The sequence below is a fragment of the Protopterus annectens genome, chromosome 4.part0 (assembly GCF_019279795.1).
Source record: "Protopterus annectens isolate FY-2018-M chromosome 4.part0, PAN1.0, whole genome shotgun sequence".
NCBI classification, from domain to species: Eukaryota; Metazoa; Chordata; order Ceratodontiformes; family Protopteridae; genus Protopterus; species Protopterus annectens.
In genome coordinates this window covers 9,695,240-9,719,392 of record NC_056733.1, presented here as the reverse complement: position 1 = coordinate 9,719,392, position 24,153 = coordinate 9,695,240, and the positions used below count along the sequence as shown (strand labels likewise).

At 36.3% G+C, this 24,153-nt stretch overlaps 1 protein-coding gene across 1 annotated transcript in view; it reads right to left on the bottom strand.

Moving 5' to 3' along the window:
- Window positions 1-23,805, bottom strand: part of LOC122799161 (E3 ubiquitin-protein ligase RNF135-like) — a 159,431-nt gene extending 135,626 nt beyond the window's left edge. Inside the window, exon 1 of the mRNA XM_044068047.1 lies at window positions 22,518-23,805. Within this exon, the coding sequence (XP_043923982.1) occupies window positions 22,518-22,979 (462 nt within the window). The 5' untranslated portion in view covers window positions 22,980-23,805. The remainder of the gene's footprint in view (window positions 1-22,517) is intronic.
- Window positions 23,806-24,153: the final 348 nt, after the last annotated feature.

The following is a 24,153-nucleotide window of genomic DNA, read 5'->3' as shown; positions in this document are numbered from 1 at the left end:
AGTGTACATTTGAAATGCTTAAGTTAATATGTATTGTGACAGAAAGAGTTGAACTGAGGGGTTAAAGGAAGGTCATTGTATTTTTATACTATGGAAGTGGGGTTTTCACTAGGAATGTGGATGACTAAACGGGTGTTTTTTCATGTTTGTGATGTTTGGCAAAAGACATAGAGTCTTCCTTGGATATTGAGGCCATTCACTTGGAAATTAACTGGACCATTTTGATGGATTTCCTGACTATGGAGGAAGCATGACAATCCAATCATATACAGACTTGTTCATGTTTATTAACTGGCAAAGACATTATATCAATAGAGTAGCAAGAACATGTAGTGGATATAGTGCATAAGATGGCTTAAGTTTGGGGAAAAGAAAGGACAGGTGAAGTAGCCTTAGAAATTATAGTAGATTATGGTATGTAGACAGGAAGTTATAAGATGCAACAGAGAAAACTGATGGAAGTAGTAAGGAAAGAAATTAAATTAAATAAATTCAGAAGTGGTTAGTATGAGTGGAGACTAATAATATATAAGCAGATGGTGCTCTAGTGGAGACAAGTAAAAAAATGAGATAAACATTTACAATATGTAAAAAAAAGAAATACTAGAATGTCTCTATATAACTGGGGGATTTAGAGTTTTTGTTCATGGAGTTACATGGAAGAGGTTACAGAAAGTGTTTATCCAGGTATAGAGCAGGAACACAGCCAGGATTCAGCTACAAATTATTTTACTGTAGATTTAAATGTGTGGGGGTTACATATGAGTCTTAGGGCAAGTGGGATTCATTTCCAGCATCTGGCAACACAGGTATAGTACAGCGCATTTCATCAGATCTATCAGGTTTGTAGGTGGAGAGAAGATTTTTTTTTAATCATATGAGTACTGTAGTTTGCTGGGATAAAAGCAGCGGAGAATGATGCTTAGTGTTGGGCACTCTGAAAGTTTATATACTATGTAATAAGCCAGAAGTAGCCGAGTCTATTTGAGATGCTAGGCTAATTCAAGCCAATATAGTTATTTTAGCACAATAGGATTTATTAACAGAGAAATTTGCAAATTTTACTGTAACATTGTTCTAGCCTAGTTCTTAGTGTAGTCTGAAGATTAATGAGGACTGGTGCCTCATGTAAGAAATAGGTAGTAGCCATTGTTGTTTTGTGGTACATTCCTAGTTTCTGGTGAGTATTTTTAATTATGTGCTGAATGTGCAGATCAAACTTAAGGTTTTCATCAATTACGCCGCTAACAGTTTAATGTATGGAACCACTTGTATTACTATACTATATAAGCAGGTTATTTTAAAGTTGTTTTTGTCTTATGTGTGGGACTTAGGGAAGAGAAGAAGTAACTTACTGGGGGGGGGCACCTTAGTTGTTCATTACAGAGCCACTTTTTGATGGAGGTAAAAGCTTCTTCTGTGATTTGTTAAAGCTGGCTTAGACTGCCAGTGCCTGCTGACCAAATAAGGGTTGAAACATTCATTTCTTGGATTAAGGAGGCTTACTGTGAAAAGATATACAAATTGTTAAAAAAAAAAAAAAAGAGGGTCAAGAATACAGCTTTGGGAATCCTCCAACAGTAACTGGCAAAAAGGGGGAGAGAGAGTACTATGCAATTTTACAGACTGATGACTGCTGGTTAAGCAGCTACTAAACCACTGAAGAGTGATCTGAAAAAGGTCTGGAGAAGACTTTTGTCGCAGGAGGTTGACATGTGGGACAGTGTCAAAGGCTTTTGACAAGTCAAGGAATAAACAAGGAAATGAGTTTGCCACTGTCCCTGGCTTTGTTGTTTGTGAAGGTTAGTAGGGCAGAGGTTATATTGTGGCCAAGCAAAAGCCAACTTGTGTGGCAGGGAGGAGTTGTTCATGGAGGAGATGATAGAGTAGTTGCTTCTGAATACATTTTTTCCAGAATTTTAGCTGGGGGACAATAGAGCTTTAGGTCTAAAGTTTGATAATTTAAGTTATCGCTGATGTGGAGTGGAATAATGTATGACCTTTCCCCAAAGGGATGGAACATAGGATTCTTGTATTGACCTGTTTATAAAGCTAGAGATGGGGAAGGCTATAGCACCAGCTGCAATTATGAGGTATTCTGCTGGGAGGTTATCAGATGAAAGTGAACTTAGGTTTTTGTATAAGGCTTTAGGGTGAAATGAGCAAGTAGGGTGAGGATGACGTGAATTGGGAGTTATAGATGGAGTCACCTTAGTACATAAGTACCCAGGTCTCTTGCTATCATGTCTGTTTGAAAAGCAGTACCATTTATACCAAACGTGGTAGGAGCAGCTTTTTTGTATTTTGCTTGAGACAGGTTTTTGATAGTAAGTAGGGTGAGGATGACGTGAATTGGGAGTTATAGATGGAGTCACCTTAGTACATAAGTACCCAGGTCTCTTGCTATCATGTCTGTTTGAAAAGCAGTACCATTTATACCAAACATGGTAGGAGCAGCTTTTTTGTATTTTGCTTGAGACAGGTTTTTGATAGTAAGTAGGGTGAGGATGACGTGAATTGGGAGTTATAGATGGAGTCACCTTAGTACATAAGTACCCAGGTCTCTTGCTATCATGTCTGTTTGAAAAGCAGTACCATTTATACCATACATGGTAGGAGCAGCTTTTTTGTATTTTGCTTGAGACAGGTTTTTGATATACACAGAAAAATGTCTCCGGCACAATGAAGGTTATCCTTGTGTTGGTAAAGCAGGCAGACCACTCGAGAGATGAACAAATACTTTAATCCAGGAAATCACTTCAACAAACAAAAACCAAAGTCCAAAACCAGTAGCATAAATCGATTAAGCGCTTTCGTCTCCTTACAACGGAGACTTCATCAGAATGAATTGTATATCTCGACCATGCTTTTTATACATTCACAATTTTGCTAATTGACAATCATAAAATTAAACGCCATCAGCCTTAAAGCCATAGCGCTACAAAAACTAAAAACTGTTGTCAGGGGATAAAGTCCATTTAAAAAGACATAGTATTGAATATTTGTTCATAACGGAGCAAGTTAACTACACTAGAAGAAACAAAAAAAATATATATATATGTATATAACAGTCACAGGCTGCAATTTAAAATAATGTTTGCATTCAGCTGTAATACACAGTCTTAAAATGTATTAACTTAGTAAATCTAAATTCCTGTGCGTTCAAACTCATATAGGACCTACTACCAAAATACCAAGCCATCATTTTCAGGGAAGCCTAACACTCTATCAAAAAATACATAAAAAAACCTAATAAATTTATTAAAATTAAGTATAAAAATAAAAATTGATGCTTAGATAATAAGTCAGTTAAAATAAACCTATTATCATGCATATGGATTTCATCATGCTCAACAAAATGAACGAGTCATTAGATAATAACTTGAACATGTAAATACAAAAGTGTGCTGTATATATTTATAAATACATAACAATAAATATAAATGAATAAATAATTAGATAAATAAATATGTATTGATGACTCTTACATGTAAATATGTAAATATCTAAGTAAATATAAATACATAAATATATAAATATATAGATAAATATATAAATATATAAATAAATAAGTTATACATAAATAATCAATTGTAAACATGTGTAATAGTATATAGGTAAAAATGAAATACCAGAAAAATGGGGCTTACTTTTATTATTTAATTTTATTATTTTGTTATTTTGCTAATTTAGGATCTGCGGCCAATATTTTAAGTGCTGGGGTAATAGAGATGTGGTCATTTAAACCTTTATCACAACATGCATTCAGTTTTAGCTGCCAAATCATTTCTCTGTATTCTACCTTGGTTTCCCAATCACCTCCTCTCTCTAAATATCCCACCACCTCAAGAACCCAGAATTTAAAATCAGCTTTTTCACATTTAATCACATGCCTATATAAGGCATTGTTCTCATTACGTCTGTTAATATCTCTAATGTGTTCACAAATTCTATTTTTTAATTTTCTTTCTATTTTTCCAACATAATAGCTTTCACATTCTTTACAAAACACTAAATACACTACTCCTTTTGTATAACAACTACTATAATGTTTGGATATTAACTTGAGGGGAATACTAGATATACTAACTTCCTTGTTCTCATAAATGTATGAACATTGGGCACACCTACCGCACTTAAAAGTTCCGTGTTTCCTACTGGCCCCATCTACATAAGTCCCTTTCCTTTCCACTATATTCTTTACATTAAAATTTCTTCTAAAACTGAATCTCAAATTATTCTTAAAAACCTCGGTTCTAGTGGCAACGTTTTTAAACATATCCCAAATTTCATTCATACTTTTTCTAAACCACCCTGTACCATAGAAGTAGGTTGTAGTTAGATATGGTGTATATTTAATTTCTTCACCCATCGTGGTATTAACATTTTCAACTGGATTTTCAATAACCTCAGCTTCTGAATTTAAAAGTGGAATATATTTTCTTGTATTTCTCCCTATAACCACATATTCTTTTACTGAGGAAGATCCATAGGATAACCCCTTTCCCTAAATAAGCCTTCAAGAAAAGTGATCTCCTTAGCAAATTCGGCATTGTCTGAAATCATTCTGGCCATCCTAATCATCTGGCCCTTAACTATATTTTTCTTTAACTGCTTGGGATGATCACTGTTGTAGTGCAGATAGGCATTGGAAAAGTGTTCCTTCCTATATATATGGGATTTATAACATTTATTTGTCCTATCCTTAATGAGTCTAATATCCAAAAAATGCGTTTCGTCAGTATCAATATTGTGTGTAAATTTTAAAAATGACGTTGTGCTATTAATGTACCCTACAAACACATCTATTTCTTGCCTTGTACCTTTCCATAGGATAAAAATGTCATCCAAAAACCTGTAGTATTCCACTATGTGCTGTTTGTATTCAGTGTTAAAAATAAAATGCCTCTCCCAGTACAACATGATGGTATTTGCAAAGATAGGGGCACAGGCTGACCCCATGGCCACCCCTTCCTTCTGGTGATAATAATCACCCTCAAAGTATATAAAATTATATTTTAAAACAAGTTCCATATTCAATAAAACATTTCTAAAGTCCAAAGGTGAGAGCCAGTCCATTTCCAATAATATCTTCTCAAACCACTCCATCCCAATGTCCTGAGGAATAACAGAGGATAATTCTTTAACATCAATAGTAATAAAAAACACGCTCTCCAAATATGTACATTTTCCTATTTTGCTTAAAAAATCCCATGAATCCTTTAAAATGTGTTTCCATTTGGAATATATAGGCTTGGTCATGGCATCTACATATATTGCCATGGGTTGAGTTTTGGACCCATGGGAGGCAACTATGGGTCTTAATGGTGGATCAAGCGTGGATTTGTGTACCTTGGGTATTCCAAATATACCCGGTATAACTGTTTTTTTTACATTAAAATAGTTGTATAGTGGCATATCTATTAATCCAGTCAATAAATTGTCCTCTATAATAATGTCAATCTTTTTATATTGTATATTAATCTCATTTTTGGAAATGAGACAATAATTCTCATCCTTATCCAAAATCTCCTTCATTTTTCTGATGTAATCCCAAGTCTCCATCAAAACAACACCCCCTCCCTTATCAGGCTTCATCACCCTTAGCTCCCTATTCTTACTCAAGTCATATAATAGTTTTTCTTCTTCTTTGCTTAAATTGCTTTTTTTGGATGCATAGGTCCTGTATTCTCTCCTAATTCTATCCATAACACATTGTTCAAAATTTAAAATTTCATGTTGCAATGGTGGATTCCAAATGCTATGCCTAACAAACTTGTTTTTATTGACATTAAGATTATTGTTATTGTGGTTTATAGCTTCACAATTAATGTGTTTGAGATTTAGTTTTCTTGTAAACAGTTTAACATCAAGCATAAGCCTCTCCACACTAGGCTGTTTAGCTGGTACAAAAGAAAATCCTTTAGTAAATAATTCAAAATGACACGGCTTAATTTCAATGCCAGTGTAATTAAAGATGTTAAATTTGTTGTGTGTATAAATAATCTGCTTTCTACTATCAGAATTGTCCACTGTTGTCAATTCACAATGCTCCATGTCATAGTCTGTATTGGTTAAAAAACCTGTTCATCACCCTTTTTCCTTCCACCAAAATTCTCCCTATTTGTGGCTTGTGCATAGGACTGCTGATTCCTATTTCTTAGTCTCTCTGACCTTCTCACCTCATCTACCATCTCGGGTGGACACATTCTACTTACACCTCTCTCTCCATCTAAAATGGGGAACTCGTCATCCAACAAACTATTTCCCCTGTCCTCGTACTGCCCCTTGTTAGAATTATACCTATTATATCCATTGTATCTTCCCTGTTGCACCTGTGCATATCCACCCCTGTGGTATGTCTCATGGGATTGTGTAACCCCATCCCCTATTGGTGCCTGTTGTTTAAAAGGGCGTTTCCTGTATCTAGGCATATTGGAATTTCTAATATTAAAATTAGAATTAAAATTAGAATTAAAATTTTCACCATGTGTATATGCTGTCCCTGCATTGTATTCATTTAGATCCCTATTAAGCTTTTTTAGTTTCCTTTTAATATTAGAGTTAATATACATATCAATATCGTGCAACACTCTGTAATACATATGCTTGTACTCATCCATAGCAAATAACAAATCGAAGCTAATGTCAGCCTGTAACTGGTCAATCTCTTTTTTGATATCTTGCATGGTTTTAACATTGTGCTCCGTCATTGCTTTAATAATAGACAATCCACAACAGTTTAAAATATTACAAATTTCTTTAAAAAAAACCTGGTCCCCATAAACACTGTTGGGGAACCTGTTTAACCTAAGACCTTTCGGTACAATGTTGTCCTTAATACAAAGTTCAAAATACCAATTTTCAACGGACAATGACTTATACTTAGATAAAAGTTTTTTGAGAAACTTACATTTGTCCTTATAAGTGTAGTCATTGTTACGCTCCCTGGCTCTAGGTGTATCGCTTTCGCCTGGGTTCCCCTGGAACGTTTTATTCAACCAAGTCACAAAGTCAATATTCTTGTACGCTTCCTCAAACCCATAATCCATGCCTTGGAAATCGCCCGTTTCTGTGGTCAAATTTGGAACGGTTCTCCGTTGCTTTCTGCCGTTGGCTGCCCCATAACTACCTTGCCTCTCACGACTAGGCTGCTCATTCGAGCCGTTGGTTTTATGTCCGCTTCTCGGGTCCTTCGGGCTGCTCTGGGCGCATGGAATACCACTACTTGTGCCTGCCTGCGTACTATCAGCCTGCGTGTGATTTTGAATAACACGAAGCAGTTCACTCAGCATACTGCTGTTATTCATGCTGAAACACCTCTTAAAAAACTTTGAAATAGGATTCCTCGTGTCCGAAAACCGAAAAGGCAACTAGTAAACCAAAGGTAAAAACACCAACAGATAAACACAGAAAAAAGTCTCCGGCACAATGAAGGTTATCCTTGTGTTGGTAAAGCAGGCAGACCACTCGAGAGATGAACAAATACTTTAATCCAGGAAATCACTTCAACAAACAAAAACCAAAGTCCAAAACCAGTAGCATAAATCGATTAAGCGCTTTCGTCTCCTTTCAACGGAGACTTCATCAGAATGAATTGTATATCTCGACCATGCTTTTTATACATTCACAATTTTGCTACTTGACAATCATAAAATTAAACGCCATCAGCCTTAAAGCCATAGCGCTACAAAAACTAAAAACTGTTGTCAGGGGATAAAATCCATTTAAAAAGACATAGTATTGAATATTTGTTCATAACGGAGCAAGTTAACTACACTAGAAGAAACAAAAAATATATATATATATGTATATAACAGTCACAGGCTGCAATTTAAAATAATGTTTGCATTCAGCTGTAATACACAGTCTTAAAATGTATTAACTTAGTAAATCTAAATTCCTGTGCGTTCAAACTCATATAGGACCTACTACCAAAATACCAAGCCATCATTTTCAGGGAAGCCTAACACTCTATCAAAAAATACATAAAAAACCTAAGAAATTTATTAAAATTAAGTATAAAAATAAAAATTGATGCTTAGATAATAAGTCAGTTAAAATAAATCTATTATCATGCATATGGATTTCATCATGCTCAACAAAATGAACGAGTCATCAGATAATAACTTGAACATGTAAATACAAAAGTGTGCTGTATATATTTATAAATACATAACAATAAATATAAATGAATAAATAATTAGATAAATAAATATGTATTGATGACTCTTACATGTAAATATGTAAATATCTAAGTAAATATAAATACATAAATATATAAATATATAGATAAATATATAAATATATAAATAAATAAGTTATACATAAATAATCAATTGTAAACATGGGTAATAGTATATAGGTAAAAATGAAATACCAGAAAAATGGGGCTTACTTTTATTATTTAATTTTATTATTTTGTTATTTTGCTAATTTAGGATCTGCGGCCAATATTTTAAGTGCTGGGGTAATAGAGATGTGGTCATTTAAACCTTTATCACAACATGCATTCAGTTTTAGCTGCCAAATCATTTCTCTGTATTCTACCTTGGTTTCCCAATCACCTCCTCTCTCTAAATGTCCCACCACCTCAAGAACCCAGAATTTAAAATCAGCTTTTTCACATTTAATCACATGCCTATATAAGGCATTGTTCTCATTACGCCTGTTAATATCTCTAATGTGTTCATAAATTCTATTTTTTAATTTTCTTTCTGTTTTTCCAACATAATAGCTTTCACATTCTTTACAAAACACTAAATACACTACTCCTTTTGTATAACAACTACTATAATGTTTGGATATTAACTTGAGGGGAATACTAGATATACTAACTTCCTTGTTCTCATAAATGTATGAACATTGGGCACACCTACCGCACTTAAAAGTTCCGTGTTTCCTACTGGCCCCATCTACATAAGTCCCTTTCCTTTCCACTATATTCTTTATATTAAAATTTCTTCTAAAACTGAATCTCAAATTATTCTTAAAAACCTCGGTTCTAGTGGCAACGTTTTTAAACATATCCCAAATTTCATTCATACTTTTTCTAAACCACCCTGTACCATAGAAGTAGGTTGTAGTTAGATATGGTGTATATTTAATTTCTTCACCCATCGTGGTATTAACATTTTCAACTGGATTTTCAATAACCTCAGCTCAGATGGAGTGGTTTGAGAAGATATTATTGGAAATGGACTGGCTCTCACCTTTGGACTTTAGAAATGTTTTATTGAATATGGAACTTGTTTTAAAATATAATTTTATATACTTTGAGGGTGATTATTATCACCAGAAGGAAGGGGTGGCCATGGGGTCAGCCTGTGCCCCTATCTTTGCAAATACCATCATGTTGTACTGGGAGAGGCATTTTATATATAGGCATGTGATTAAATGTGAAAAAGCTGATTTTAAATTCTGGGTTCTTGAGGTGGTGGGACATTTAGAGAGAGGAGGTGATTGGGAAACCAAGGTAGAATACAGAGAAATGATTTGGCAGCTAAAACTGAATGCATGTTGTGATAAAGGTTTAAATGACCACATCTCTATTACCCCAGCACTTAAAATATTGGCCGCAGATCCTAAATTAGCAAAATAACAAAATAATAAAATTAAATAATAAAAGTAAGCCCCATTTTTCTGGTATTTCATTTTTACCTATATACTATTACACATGTTTACAATGGATTATTTATGTATAACTTATTTATTTATATATTTATATATTTATCTATATATTTATATATTTATGTATTTATATTTACTTAGATATTTACATGTAAGAGTCATCAATACATATTTATTTATCTAATTATTTATTCATTTATATTTATTGTTATGTATTTATAAATATATACAGCACACTTTTGTATTTACATGTTCAAGTTATTATCTGATGACTCGTTCATTTTGTTGAGCATGATGAAATCCATATGCATGATAATAGGTTTATTTTAACTGACTTATTATCTAAGCATCAATTTTTATTTTTATACTTAATTTTAATAAATTTATTAGGTTTTTTATGTATTTTTTGATAGAGTGTTAGGTTTCCCTGAAAATGATGGCTTGGTATTTTGGTAGTAGGTCCTATATGAGTTTGAACGCACAGGAATTTAGATTTACTAAGTTAATACATTTTACGACTGTGTATTACAGCTGAATGCAAACATTATTTTAAATTGCAGCCTGTGACTGTTATATACATATATATATATTTTTTGTTTCTTCTAGTGTAGTTAACTTGCTCCGTTATGAACAAATATTCAATATTATGTCTTTTTAAATGGACTTTATCCCCTGACAACAGTTTTTAGTTTTTGTAGCGCTATGGCTTTAAGGCTGATGGCGTTTAATTTTATGATTGTCAATTAGCAAAATTGTGAATGTATAAAAAGCATGGTCGAGATATACAATTCATTCTGATGAAGTCTCCGTTGTAAGGAGACGAAAGCGCTTAATCGATTTATGCTACTGGTTTTGGACTTTGGTTTTTGTTTGTTGAAGTGATTTCCTGGATTAAAGTATTTGTTCATCTCTCGAGTGGTCTGCCTGCTTTACCAACACAAGGATAACCTTCATTGTGCTGGAGACTTTTTTCTGTGTTTATCTGTTGGTGTTTTTACCTTAGGTTTTTGATATACTAAGTATGTGGACATTCTGGCCCCTGCTTAAACTGTATGGAGTCAGTGGATAAGCAGTTAACAGTACCCAACTTGTAGTCCTCTGCACACTTGGTCAACCACATATCTGGGATACTGGCTTGCATATCTGTAAACTAAGGGCCAAACAGGAGAGTGTCCAATGTGGTACCCCACTACTTACAATTTTATATCCAAAGAGAGTACCTGCAGCTTTCTCAACTTGGGATCTGCTGGATAAACAATAAGGAATTAATTCAAAGTGCAAAGTAGGGGTTAACATTATGTTTTATCAAAATTTTTAATAGTACCAGCACAGGGGGCAGTGTCAAAAGTCTTGGCCAGGTCAAGATAACTAACTTTTTAATGGAGGTAAAAGCTTCTTTTTGATTTGCTGAAAAAGGCTTAGGCTGTCTGCAGAGCAAATAAGGGCTGAATCATGTGTGTCTTGGATTAAGAAGGCTTACCTCCCCACTGTTCACAGCTTCTACAACCTTTTCAAAAGAAGCTTACGAGGTTCACGAGATCGAACCTGCTCTTCATAAAACCAAACTGACGGGTGTCTAGAACAGGTAAGCTGCCTATGTCCACATTCATGAATTATGTTATGACACATTCCATGATTTTTCACATAAGGTAAGTGAGGCTGAAGGGTCTATAATTACCTGGGTCCCTGAGGGGCTATCCTTGTGTGAGGGGAATCACAGTGTCTGTTGTCCATGCCTAAGACAGACACCCCTGTGGTCAGGTGAGATCACATTCACTTAGCCGTCTCTATGACTGAAAAACAACTAGACATTTAGCAATATAATAGATACTTCTGACAGAAAGAAGTGGTCTTATTAAAGACTCTTCCTAGTTCCAAAGAAGAGAGGTTAGAGATTTCACAGATCTGAACATTTTATATAAAAAAAAAAAATAAAATAAAAAAAAATAAGGATGTTGACATAAAAATTTACTCTACCAAATCTGTCAATGTAGAACACAATTTATGGTGACTGTCGACATGCAGAATGCTTACATATACATATTCATCTATGACGTCCACAGGTAGTTTTTTAGATACTATGTAGAAGACTCCTTTTTCCAATTCCCTTTTATGACGCTTGTTTTTTCCATTGGACTCAAACTATTTTGCTATATGTCTACTTTCAATGTTTGCTTACCTCATGCTCATGGGATTTCAACTCTATCTTTACTTGTGTAATAATTACCTGACACAATTCAGCTAAATGCAATGTTTACAGCTTGAAGGTCAGTAAAACACAATGCTGCCACAGTCTGAAGATTTAACTTAGCCATCTGAAATTAGACTTGCTTATCTTAAAGTCCAACAGACAACACATGAAAAAAGTACAAGAAGCACTTCTATAATCTTTGAAGTCTTTCATAAACCTTAAGAAAACATTTCACACAAATTCTGGCCCTTATCAATGAATGCCAGTGGCAGTGCAACCACACAATGACCAGTTGAGGACATCTACCTTGTTCCTCATTCTCCAGTCTAAAAGCTTATCACAGATTCCTAGGTTTAGGCTTGGAGCCATCTATAGAAACTTAAATTCAAAGGCCTGGGGTCTCCAAAACAGGAGTGAATCAACCTTCCAGAGGTGTCAGCTTTCCATCTGGCCCTCAAGTCATTCATATCAGTCCTCAGAGCTCATACCATGACACTGTCCCAGACAATATTACAGTGATGAGGTACAAGCAAAGAAGGAAGCACATATTCTTACCCCATTCCAGACTACTTCATCCTTAAAGCATTATTGTTTGTGCTGTTTTTGGAGCTTTTCTTCCTATGTTCCCCCTGAAAATAGGCATTTCTCAGAAGGTTTAACAAAAATAGAAAGATAATTAAATATTAACGTAAATAAGTATAAGAACAGGCAATATAAATTACCCTCATTCTTTGAACCATTTACAATACAGTTCAAGAGAAGATTTTTGCAAATACTTCCCTTAGAGAAATGTCTACCTCACAAACAGAAGCTGGATAAAACATATCTCTGATTATAAGAAGAAAACGAAGTGACCCAAAAGTGGACCTATTCACTTCTCATCCAAACTGCGAGTTTCATCTATCCTGCTCCAAGCATCATCACAAATTGGCAACAATGACCAAAGCATCTTCTACATGTAAACGTTAAAGTATTTCCTCTAAATTCTCTAATCATAAAGTTGCAGGTAAAAGTTAAAAAGGAACAAAGTAAAACAAATCTCATTTTAACAGGACTTTGCTGGCTAACAGGGACATGACAAGCATTCTAACACAGATGTCAGTGGGCCATCTTTTGCAGCAAATTATTAACACAAACGAAAGGTACAGTTTGGCATAAAAACCCATTCTCTCAAACTGACAGCTTGGTGGATTCTCAGGCTGCTCTCATAATCACTTTTTTGCAACATATATTTTTAAAGAAACTAAACGGCCCATCAGAAAATCATACATTTGTAAATGAAATGGATTTTCTCATCAGTGCAAAAAAAAAAAAAAAAAAACATAATATAGCCAGCTTCCAGTTCAGCACTTAATATTCAGTATTGTCTTACGTATTCATATAATGTTGGTTTGGCCTGTTCCTCTTAAATGTGCTTGTCTGCTGTGGCTGCCTGTATTTCTTGTATATATACATACACACACATATTTTAAGCATGGGCATTAATGCCATTCTAGCCTGCCAATATATCAAAACAGTTATCCCCAAAATGTCCAGGCTGCTCTTAAAAATGTCTAAACCAGTGTTTCCTTTAATGTAATTTGGTAGTCTACACAACTTCTACACAGGTTGTCTGATGATTCTCTACCACTTTTTGATAACTCAAAACATTCCCAGAGGTAGTTGCCTCTAAATGCCCTATATACCTGAATATGATCTCCTCTTAAATATCTTTATGAGACACTGTACAAGTTCGGATAGTTTAGTCTTTCATAACTTAAATGTTCACATCCATGGATGCCCTTGGTATATTCCCACTGTACTCTTTCCAGTTTAGTCATGCTTGTTTTCTTATAAAGGTTTCCATATCATTACTATATACTCAAGTTTGGGTCTAAAGTATGAAACAAACAATGACTTCTTCATTTCTGCTTTTCTAGACTTCATAAATCTTTTTTACAACCTATAGTTCTATAACTGTTATTAACTAATTGGTCGATAATGCTGGAAAAACTCAAAGCTGGAACTACCCACATACCCAGATCCTCAAATGCATCTGCAGTTTCATTTATTAGGAGCTGTAGTAAATATTCACCATTCAATTTATGTCTCCCAAATCTCATACACTTATTTTTTGATGTATTTATCAGCATATTTTTCTGTGCCCAAATGACAATGCCCAATTTAGACAAGTTCTTTTGCAGATGTGCTCTATCTGTAACACATGCAATCAGTTTAGCCAATTTCAGGTTGTCCGCATACAGAGTGTAGAACACCTCATTGGAAAAGATAGGTCTGAAAGATACAATTTAAACACGTATGGGCTTAGGCTAGAGCTCTGAGGGGCACCCCGACTATAACCAAGTATTGTACCTGTCCAGTTACTGTATGCTACTTACCATGTCCTATTTGTAAGCTATACAGCTATCCATCTTATCAAGAGTAAAGTAACACCTGGTTGTTCTAATTTATTGGTTTGAGTTTTGCATATGACCCTGTCAAACGCTGAAGTTAAATCTATATTAATTACATATCAACACAATGTTTCATTCATATCTATTATATTGTTATAGAACACAATGTTACTGGTTTTAATAGAGCTATATTCAGCATATGTAAGCTGTTACATGGTTTCAAGTCCCCACCTTTCCAGTTCTGACAATTACTCATCTAATATTATCTTCTCCATTATTTTTCCACAATGTGGTAGACTTATGGGTCTGTATGACTCTGGGTTTGTTCTGCTACCCCTTCCCTTAAAGACAGGTTTAATAAGTGCATCTCTCCAATCTTGAGGAACCTCCCCATATTTATACAAACTAGTAAATAATATAATGGTACTGTAAGTTCTTGTTGAAGTGTTCTCAGGTCATTGTCACCAATTCCGTCTCCGCCCTGTGCCTATGCATCTATAAAATGGTTTCCTACTATGCTCGCTATCTTTACATAAACTTTATTCAAATTTCTCTTGATCTTGTCTCACGCTATATCTATCTACCTGCACTTTGACTCATGAAATAACCCTTCATCTGAGGCCTCCAAAATATCCTGTAGCTCCTGCTTGAGAGTTGAATTTTTTAATAAGAATGCCAACTCTACCACCTTTTCGGCCTGTAACTTCAGTAAACCTCTTTTTAGCAGGCCTCAAGTATCTTCCTTGGAAAACAATTTTCTTATTTGCAGTCACATGTCACATATGGATGCTTGAACCATAAGCTTCAATGTACAAATAGCAATATCAGCTTTTGCAGAGACAGTGTGTCTTTAAGGAACAAATCCTTCCTTTTATGCCTAAAGTGGTCTCTTAAATTTCTTTGCGCCAATAAATGTAGCTGCTTTTTCTCCTATGCAGGAGAACAAAGCATTAAAAATATATATATATATATATATACATATATACACACATATATATATATATATATATATATATACATATATATATATATATATATATATATATATATATCGATATGTATATATATATATATATATATATATATATATATATATATATACACACACACACACACACACACACACACACACATATATAGACAACTTGGGTATTAACATTGAAAGAACTAAATGACTGAGATAGTCTTATCAGCTGTTTGTGATATTTATGCAATGAAAACTGGATAATTCAGTAACACAGTAAAATACTACGCTATTGACCTATGGAGCCTTTTAAAGTCTAGCCATGCTTCCCAATAATATTTGACAAATATTGGTTCCCAAGTGCTGTGGTGGTACATATACATGGGTAGGGGTGGCAGGACATTTACAAGCTTCTCTCTCTAACAGTGTCTTAGGTGCCAGACCAGGGGAATATTTACAGCCCCTCATCAACTGATCCAAGTTTTGCTTGAATAAGTGCAAGAATGAACTCTGCTTCACATGGGTGGGAAGCCTGTTCCAGAGAAGGGGGGAGTCTCTGAGACACATAGCTGTCCCTCCAGCATATACTAAGTCTCTGGATCAGGTGTTCCTGATGTTACTTGTTATACGGATGAGCAACTGGTCCATTAGGGCTGGAGAGAAGGATGCTTTGTAGGCTAGACATAGGCTATATCTGGGCAGCCAGCAGGAGACTGACTATAAGTTCACGGCTTTGAGGTTGTCTGCATAGGACTTGTTTTCTGCACCACATATTTTTTTTTTGTGAGCAATCTTTGAGGATGCTCCAGTTGTTGTATATTCCTAGCTAGCTACATACTGAAGGGGCACTGTACTCAAAGATTGGTCTTAAGAGAGCAGAGTACAATGGAACTATGACATGCTTGGAACTTGATGCCATACTACTGGTATAAGCTGTGCAACATAGAATGATTTTCTCACTACAGTAGACAAATGGTAATCAAATCCCCAATCACAGTCTGTGTGTGCTCCAAATCCCCAATCACTGTCTACATGCGCTCCAAATCCCCAACCACTGTCTGCATGTGTTCCAAATCCTCAATCACTGTCTGCATGTGTTCCAAATCCCCAATCACTGTCTGCATGTGTTCCAAATCCCCAATCACTGTCTGCATGTGTTCCAAATCCCCAATCACTGTCTGCATGTGTTCCAAATCCCCAATCACTGTCTGCATGTGTTCCAAATCCCCAATCACTGTCTGCATGTGTTCCAAATCCCCAATCACTGTCTGCATGTGTTCCAAATCCCCAATCACTGTCTGCATGTGTTCCAAATCCCCAGTCACTGTCTGCTTGTGTTCCAAATCCCCTGTCACTGTCTGCATGTGTTCCAAATCCCCAGTCACTGTCTGCATGTGTTCCAAATCCCCAATCACTGTCTACATGCGTTCCAAATCCATAATCACTGTCTACATGCGTTCCAAATCCCCAATCACTGTTTACATGTGCTCCAAATCCCCAACAGTTTACTCTTAGGGGTGCACTGTCAACACAGTATTTTTCTGGGGAGGGCTGGTATCCTTCTGAAAGATATTACAATGCACTCTTTAGCATCGAGTTTTAGGTCATAACTCTAGCATCAGTTATTAGTCTGCATCTGGCTTTCCTGAAGGATATCTGTGTTTTGGGGTACTCAATAACTGCACCCAATTTGCAATCATCGGTAGATATAGTCAGTAAGTGGCTCTTGACATTAGCCTCGATATCAGAAAAGTAGATGCCAAACAGGAGCAGCCAAAACACTAAGCCCTGAGCACTCCACTAGTAACTGGCCTTTTTGTGGCAGTAGACTCCTCTGCTTTAACTTCTTTGGTTCTGTCTGTAAACTGTCTATCCAGTGCTTGACATATCTAGCTGTCTATCCAGTGCTTGACATACCTAGCTGTCTATCCAGTGCTTGACATATGGGCTTACCCCTAGTTTTAGTGAACTTTTCTACAATGCCCAAGTAGGGTATTGTTTCAAATTATTTGGCAAGGTCGAGATAGGCAATATGCACTATTCTGCCTTCACCCATTGCTTTGGTGACCTATTAGAAGATGTCCACCAGGTTGAGTAGGTAAGACCTGCCCTTGATAAACCCAAACTGATTTAAGTCTAATGTTTGTAGGTTACCTGTGTCATCATTTAGGATATCCATGATTATTCTCTCCATAGCTCTGCATAGCAGACTAGTCAGGTTTATGGTTCAATAATTCCCTGGATCCGTGGATGGCTAGCTCTGCATAGCAGACTAGTCAGGTTTATGGTTCAATAATTCCCTGGATCCGTGGATGGCTAGCTCTGCATAGCAGACTAGTCAGGTTTATGGTTCAATAATTCCCTGGATCCGTGGATGGCCCAGCCTTGTGCAGCAGGATAACCATTGCAGTCCTCCATTCTTCTGGCACGAAGCCTATTTGAATGCTATGGTTACACGGTGATTCTAGTGGGCTTGACAATAGCTAAACAGACCCTTCCCAGGTCTTCCAAATAGTTATTTTTTTTTTTATGAAAAATGCACCAAGACTCTGACTTGAGATGTTAAAGGTCACTTCCCCAGATCAGAAGTTACTAATACAGATTTTTTTTTAATATTTATGCTCAATGTGTCTGTAAAGCTGCTATGTGGGCCATCTGATAACACACTTTAAAAACATTAGAAGGTGGATGTCCAATCTGCCATGAGACCAAGGTTTGCATCAGCTACCCTTCAGGCATATTATATACCATCCAGCAATTTATTACTGGGGGATAAGGGTGCACTGGAATGCTTCCACTCACTATATGAATATCCTGCAACAATGATACTTAGGATAAACATACTAAAGTTGTGCGACAGTATATATGCAGATGTTTGAATAACAAAACTGTCAGGGGTGAGAGTTATGCAGGGGGTTTAACAGAGGTTTATCCCTAAGTGACAAAGTTTGATCCCCAGGACAAGGCCTGAGGGATCAAATACACAGGTGAAGACTTGAGTAAATACTACATTTTATGGCAAGCGCAACAGTTATCAAAACATGTTAAAAACTTAATTTTTAAGTTTTGCCTAGTATTTATTTTGCATTGTTCGAATATTTTTAACATCTACATCAAATCATAGTTGAAATGACATAGGTACGCATACATTAATAGAAAACAAACCATAGCAATATTTTTCATTATTTTCATGCAGTACACATTTATATTTTCTTTTTAATAATTAGCTCACTCCAACATTACACAGATTGCTCTATTCTTGCCATCTCTTAATCCTCACACCTTATCCTGAACATTATTCTACAGTATTGTCCTCAAAAATTAAAAATTTTAATGCAATGCTCCTTCCCTTTTCTCAAGATCTTTTACCTCTTGCATTTGACCCTTCATGTATCTTCCTAATTAACCCTAGTACTCTATCAGGGCATACTAATTCTACCACTGCCCTACTCATAAAATCCCAGTCAATGTTTGAGTACTGCCCATGCACAGTGATGTCGATATCATGCCTGAATACCACAAAACACACTGTGCATAGTATTGGATTAAGTATGTGATAATCACTGACTCTTTAGAGAATAAACTATAGTCAAAGGAAATCAAGAATGTATTGTATATGCTGTTGTATCATTTTGTATGAAGGCTACCTTTGGCATTTCTGGTGGCCAGCAGTTATGGTGTGCAACTGTGTAACGGGACCTGGGAAGGGTCAGTCATCCAATAAAATGTAATTATCTGAAATGAGTCCATGTAAAGCTTAACAGTGGAAAATACCGAAATGTTTTAACCCATAGTGTGTTGGTATGTTTCTTGTTATCCTCCACTGTCACTTGTTTGAGGTATAGTGCAGTGCTTTGGTAAAGCTGTAACCATTTTATTTACCTTTGGGTGTTTACATGTTGGACGGTTTAAGCTTTCAAGAATCCTGTAACTTTCCTTAAGACCATATGTTAATATACTAACTATGCATGCAACTTTACCTTTACAAGCACCAAAATAGAGCACAGTATGAAACCACATCCACACACCAATATGTACTACATATATTAAACCACTTTTCATTTTGGGAAATACGTTTATATCTTATAATAGGAGACAATTGGAGGTTTTCATACATTCATGTCGAGCTGTATAATACACCACAAATAATTTAAAATTAGTGGTTTTGAACTCCCAGATCCACTTATCTTTAATACGTGACCCTCTTTTTGCAGGGTATTTGGTGACGGTTACTTTAAATGGACCTAGAATAATGCTACATGCAAGCAGGAGTCATTAATGTAGCTCAAAAACACTACTTAAACTCGAATTCTCCCAACTGTAAAGTAGTAAAGAAATCTTGGAATATGTGTGTGTGTGTGTGTGTGTGTGTGTGTGTGTGTGTGTGTGTGTGTAACATATATATTTACCCTTTGTTGACTGGGTTACCCCCACTAAGTTAGTCATCTCTTTTTAGGGCAGACCCAAGGTGGTACTTCATACAGCTAAGGGAAATATGGCCAGTGCATCAGCGAACTTCCCTTGCTCTTTTCAAAAGGTGCCATGAAATCTTACAGCCACCTACGCTACCAAGAACTTAAGCAGACGGAACCTCAGTTTAATGTCTCATTTGAAGGAGGACACATTCAGGACTGCATCACCTCCCCACATGCTGCACCGAGTGTCAGCAATCCAGCTACCTGACCACCTGGTGTTTATAAGAGAATCACAATCTTCTACACCAAAGGCGACTGTGCTACCTGGTGCGTCACTGACACTGCTATATATCAGGGATTAGGGGGAACAACTCTTAAGCTGGGGGAGTAACAGGGTTAAAGTGCTTGCAAAACACTTCTCATATGCACAATAAAAATGAATTATGCATTTTTCTGTTTAAAAGCATCTATTTTAGGCATTGTTTTTAAAGCATAGTCAGGACATTTGTTTAGTTTGTTAATAGAGTGGCGAGAATGTATTTACTTTAATTATAGCTGTCACATACAGGGATCAGTAAAGTAACAATACCTGTGTGATGGTGCCTAGTCTGGGCCAGTAATCAAGGAGCCTCAATCCTCACCACTGACACCAGTAAGGGGCGGCCACGAGCAGCAAAACGGATTCACACAGTACTTTCATGTGCAGCTCTCTGCACCAAGCACAATTTCCATAAGAGCACACAGGAAGCACCATCCAGACCTGGGTCTGGACTCTCTTGTCTCTCTCCAGATCCCAAACAAGACTCCACACTGACCACTTTGGAGCTCGGTATCCCTTTTGCCAGGAGCTGACATATACACTTAGATATTTGATTTTCAAACACACACACACACACACACACACACACACACACACACACACACACACACCTGGGAAAGGCTGGCATAGATTTACTAGCTGTGTCCCCTCTGCCAGACTATAAGGTAATTCTGCTGCCACCAGTTAGATACTCTAAGACTCTTACAAGGGTACCCAATTATATTGAGTAAAATTAATACTAATACAAATGGTAGAATTTGACCAATGCAGCAAGACTTTTAGGAGCAGCCACAGTGTCACTAAAAGAAGCATAGGTACTCTTAAGATGTTAAAAGTATTCTTTAAAAGACCAGCCACAATGAAAGATATAGAAATATTTAATATTAAATAATAAAATAGAAAACATGAGAATGTTGAATATCTAGTTTCAATACACACCAGGGTTTCATTCACAAGAAATACACAACAAAATAACATTGTGATATAAAAAAAAATAACACAATTGGACAGATTCACACAGCGGCAGAAAAACAATACTTAACTAACTTCATTATATTTTCCCGAGTGACTAAAGAATTACTGTTCCCTGGTTAAGTTACTTACTACAGAAAGGCAAATAATGAGTGTGGATTTGCTTACTACAGCAAGGCAAGATGAGATGTGTGATTGTGTGAGATATCTGTGAGAGATATTTTCTGTCAGGTTCTGAAAAACAAAGTGCTGCTGTGAGAGTTCTGGAATATCTCTCACTGATATCTAAAAAAGTAATTTCAGTGCTGGCTAGAGAATGACAACATCACATCTGATCACGTGACTTTGGTACTATACATGCCCAGAGCTTTGCTAAAATGCAGTATCTGAAAGCTATGAAACAATATCAAAAACTTCAACCCTTCCATGGTAGCAGTTAGTTCACCCCCAAGGACAACACAGTAAGTTAATCCTGGTTTTCCCAGGCATTTTTGTCTTCTGGCTGCAATCAGACCTGTAAGATAAAATCTTTACAGCCTAAACCAACCCATTTAATTTTCAACCTATTTTTCAAAATTAGCTGTACTGAGATTAACCTCTTCTCTTCCAGAATTTTCTGTTAAAACAAATACATTTAATCAGTTATACATTTATGGCAGGCAGTATTATTATATGTCTTTTCTATCCAGCAGGACCCACTATTAATGCATTTTAACTCAAGCAATTTTACCAATATATTTAACACAAGCATCTGTGCAAATCAGTGTGGTAGTCAAATGACATAAAATTATTTACAAAACTCCAGCTAGCTATGCTGGCATGTTACACATGCACTCCCCTACTCCCCCCTGGCACTACCTCATATCATCACATCCTGGACCCTGCTAACTTAGCTGAGAAATGCATAAAATCTTAATTTTGAGGAGGAAAATATTTTCTAAACTTTCCCTATGTAGAAAAACATACCCCTCAACTGTGCGGATTTTCGCCTCTCATTTCTGGTCTGCTCCTCATAAAATTTGTGGTTTTCGGACAAATTAGTGAGGACTAAAGTAATTAAATAATGACGTACAGTTCAGTTTCAGATTCCGTACCCTTCAGAAAATGCATGTTAACACAAATGCTATTCTATCAACTTTATAACTGTTTAAGTGCAATGTTTAACATCTATCCCTATTTGGGGGGGGGGGGGGGGCTTTGTCCACTATTTTTGGCTTTGTCTAGATTTCTTGTGCCAAGAGATTGAGAGATATGATATACTTTTTGTCAAACTTCGTACCCTTACGTAAAACAAGAAAAATTACGCACTCCACGTGCTCTTTATTTTGGTAATAAAACGGAAGTGACTAAGCATAGTGGAAGCGGTTTGCGGGTCACCGCACAATATGCCGTGTTTAAATAAAAGTGCTCTTCTTCACTGTGGGCTTCTCAAAAACGTGAATGACACTTCTAGTTATTTCAAGTATTAATCACCTAAGTTTAGTAAGTTCCACTGACACAATGTTAAAATTACATTAAAATACCACAACACAAGTAAACATGTCTTGTTTTATGCTTACTACTCCAGCCGAAACATGCCTGATGACAAGCTTACCAAAAACACTAAAGAACAACTCGGAACAAGAAAACCTACTTGTTTATCTTTCCACTCTGCTAAAGAAACAATTTGGCACCTTCCGTGCTGCTTGGAGCTGCCCTGCAAGCAGATCGCCCTCCAAGAGTGAGAGAGGCAAAGTAGTTGCAGCAGCTCTCCATGCACCTCGCAGCGCTCCTCACCCAAGTCCTCGGTTTGAATGCCAGCCGCAGGTTCGCGGCGGCACCACTCGGCCTCTGCAGATGCATTTTGCTTCGCCTTTACCTTTTCAGCCAACGATCTGAGCGTTGGGTTTATAGTGTTCAGTTCGGGCTCTCGATCGAATTCTCTGTTGCACAAAGGACAGCGATAGGCACTTGAAGACACATGTCTCTGCTCTTTCCAGGTCTTCTTGATGCATCCCTTGCAAAAAGTATGTTGGCATTCCAGTGTGACTGGATCACTGAACAGGTCAAGGCAAATACTGCAGTTCAGATCCTCCCCAACTAACTGCTCTGCCATGTTTTGTCAACAACGGAAGTTCATATACATCAGCACAGCACAGACTACACCAACACCCCCAGAGAAACCGAAAGTCAGAGACAGTGTTGCAATTTTGAAAAGTTTTACGCGTCAGGCTTGGACAGTCATACGGGTTAATTTTCGTACTCTGGTGTTTGTAAGTAATTTTGATTAAAGCCTTCCGTGTCAGTAACGATGGCACGTTTTCAAATGTTCAAAGTGAGGGCATCGTCCAATATTGTACTGCAATGACTCACTCAGGAGTAAATACATTTACTTAGGGTTTGAGTTATTTCCCCAAAGAGACGCCAGACCCTAGATGCTAGCTGGTGCATTTTAGACTATCTTTCCAATCCTTTTTATTCAATGATGCTCTGAACAAAAATCATGACTAAGGAAAGAAATTCAGTCAACGTTAGTAAAGTGATAAGATGGCTATTGCTTGACGTTCAAAGCCCACAAAACAGACAGAACTCACCATAGGTTTTTATGACTGAGAGAGCATTTGACCCTATACACACCATGTTTTGCATCATCACAATTATGTTTCCTAGATTTATTGTATTAAGGGGTTTTACACTCATATGTTGAGTTATGCGTTATTCTTTCCTTGCCAAGTTAAGCTTGTAGGATGATTTATATCCTGTCTAATTGACTTGACCAGAAGTCCGTGGGCTGAGTTTGATTTGGACATATCGAGTAATGGAGTGACAACTGATTACATGAAAGGCGTTTTTCTTTTTGTTAATGAGTTTAGAAAGTGTGATATACAAAAGAGACCTCTTTCTAAATGTTTTATTCACTCACAAAATAAAGTTGTAGTTCAGAGCAAGCTTGGACTCTCACTGATTGTTTGTTCTTTGGAAATGATAGCTTTAGCTTCTTTTGGAAAAAAAAATCACAGAAGGTAACATTGTTCTGGATAAGGTAATTTTTTGTATTATTGGTGAGCAAGACGTTGTAGCTTCCTGTTGCAACTCTAAGGAAAATAACTATATCCTTGAAATATTAAAAATGTGAGCACATTTAGAGGGGAAATGCTTAATTAAAATTATTACGTGTTGTAGAATTTCCCTTTCTCTGAGCTATATCATTCTCAGAATTAGTATATATAAACAGTGGGGGTATGTGGATGCACTTGTAATGTGCAGCAGCAAAATTTGTAGTTACACTT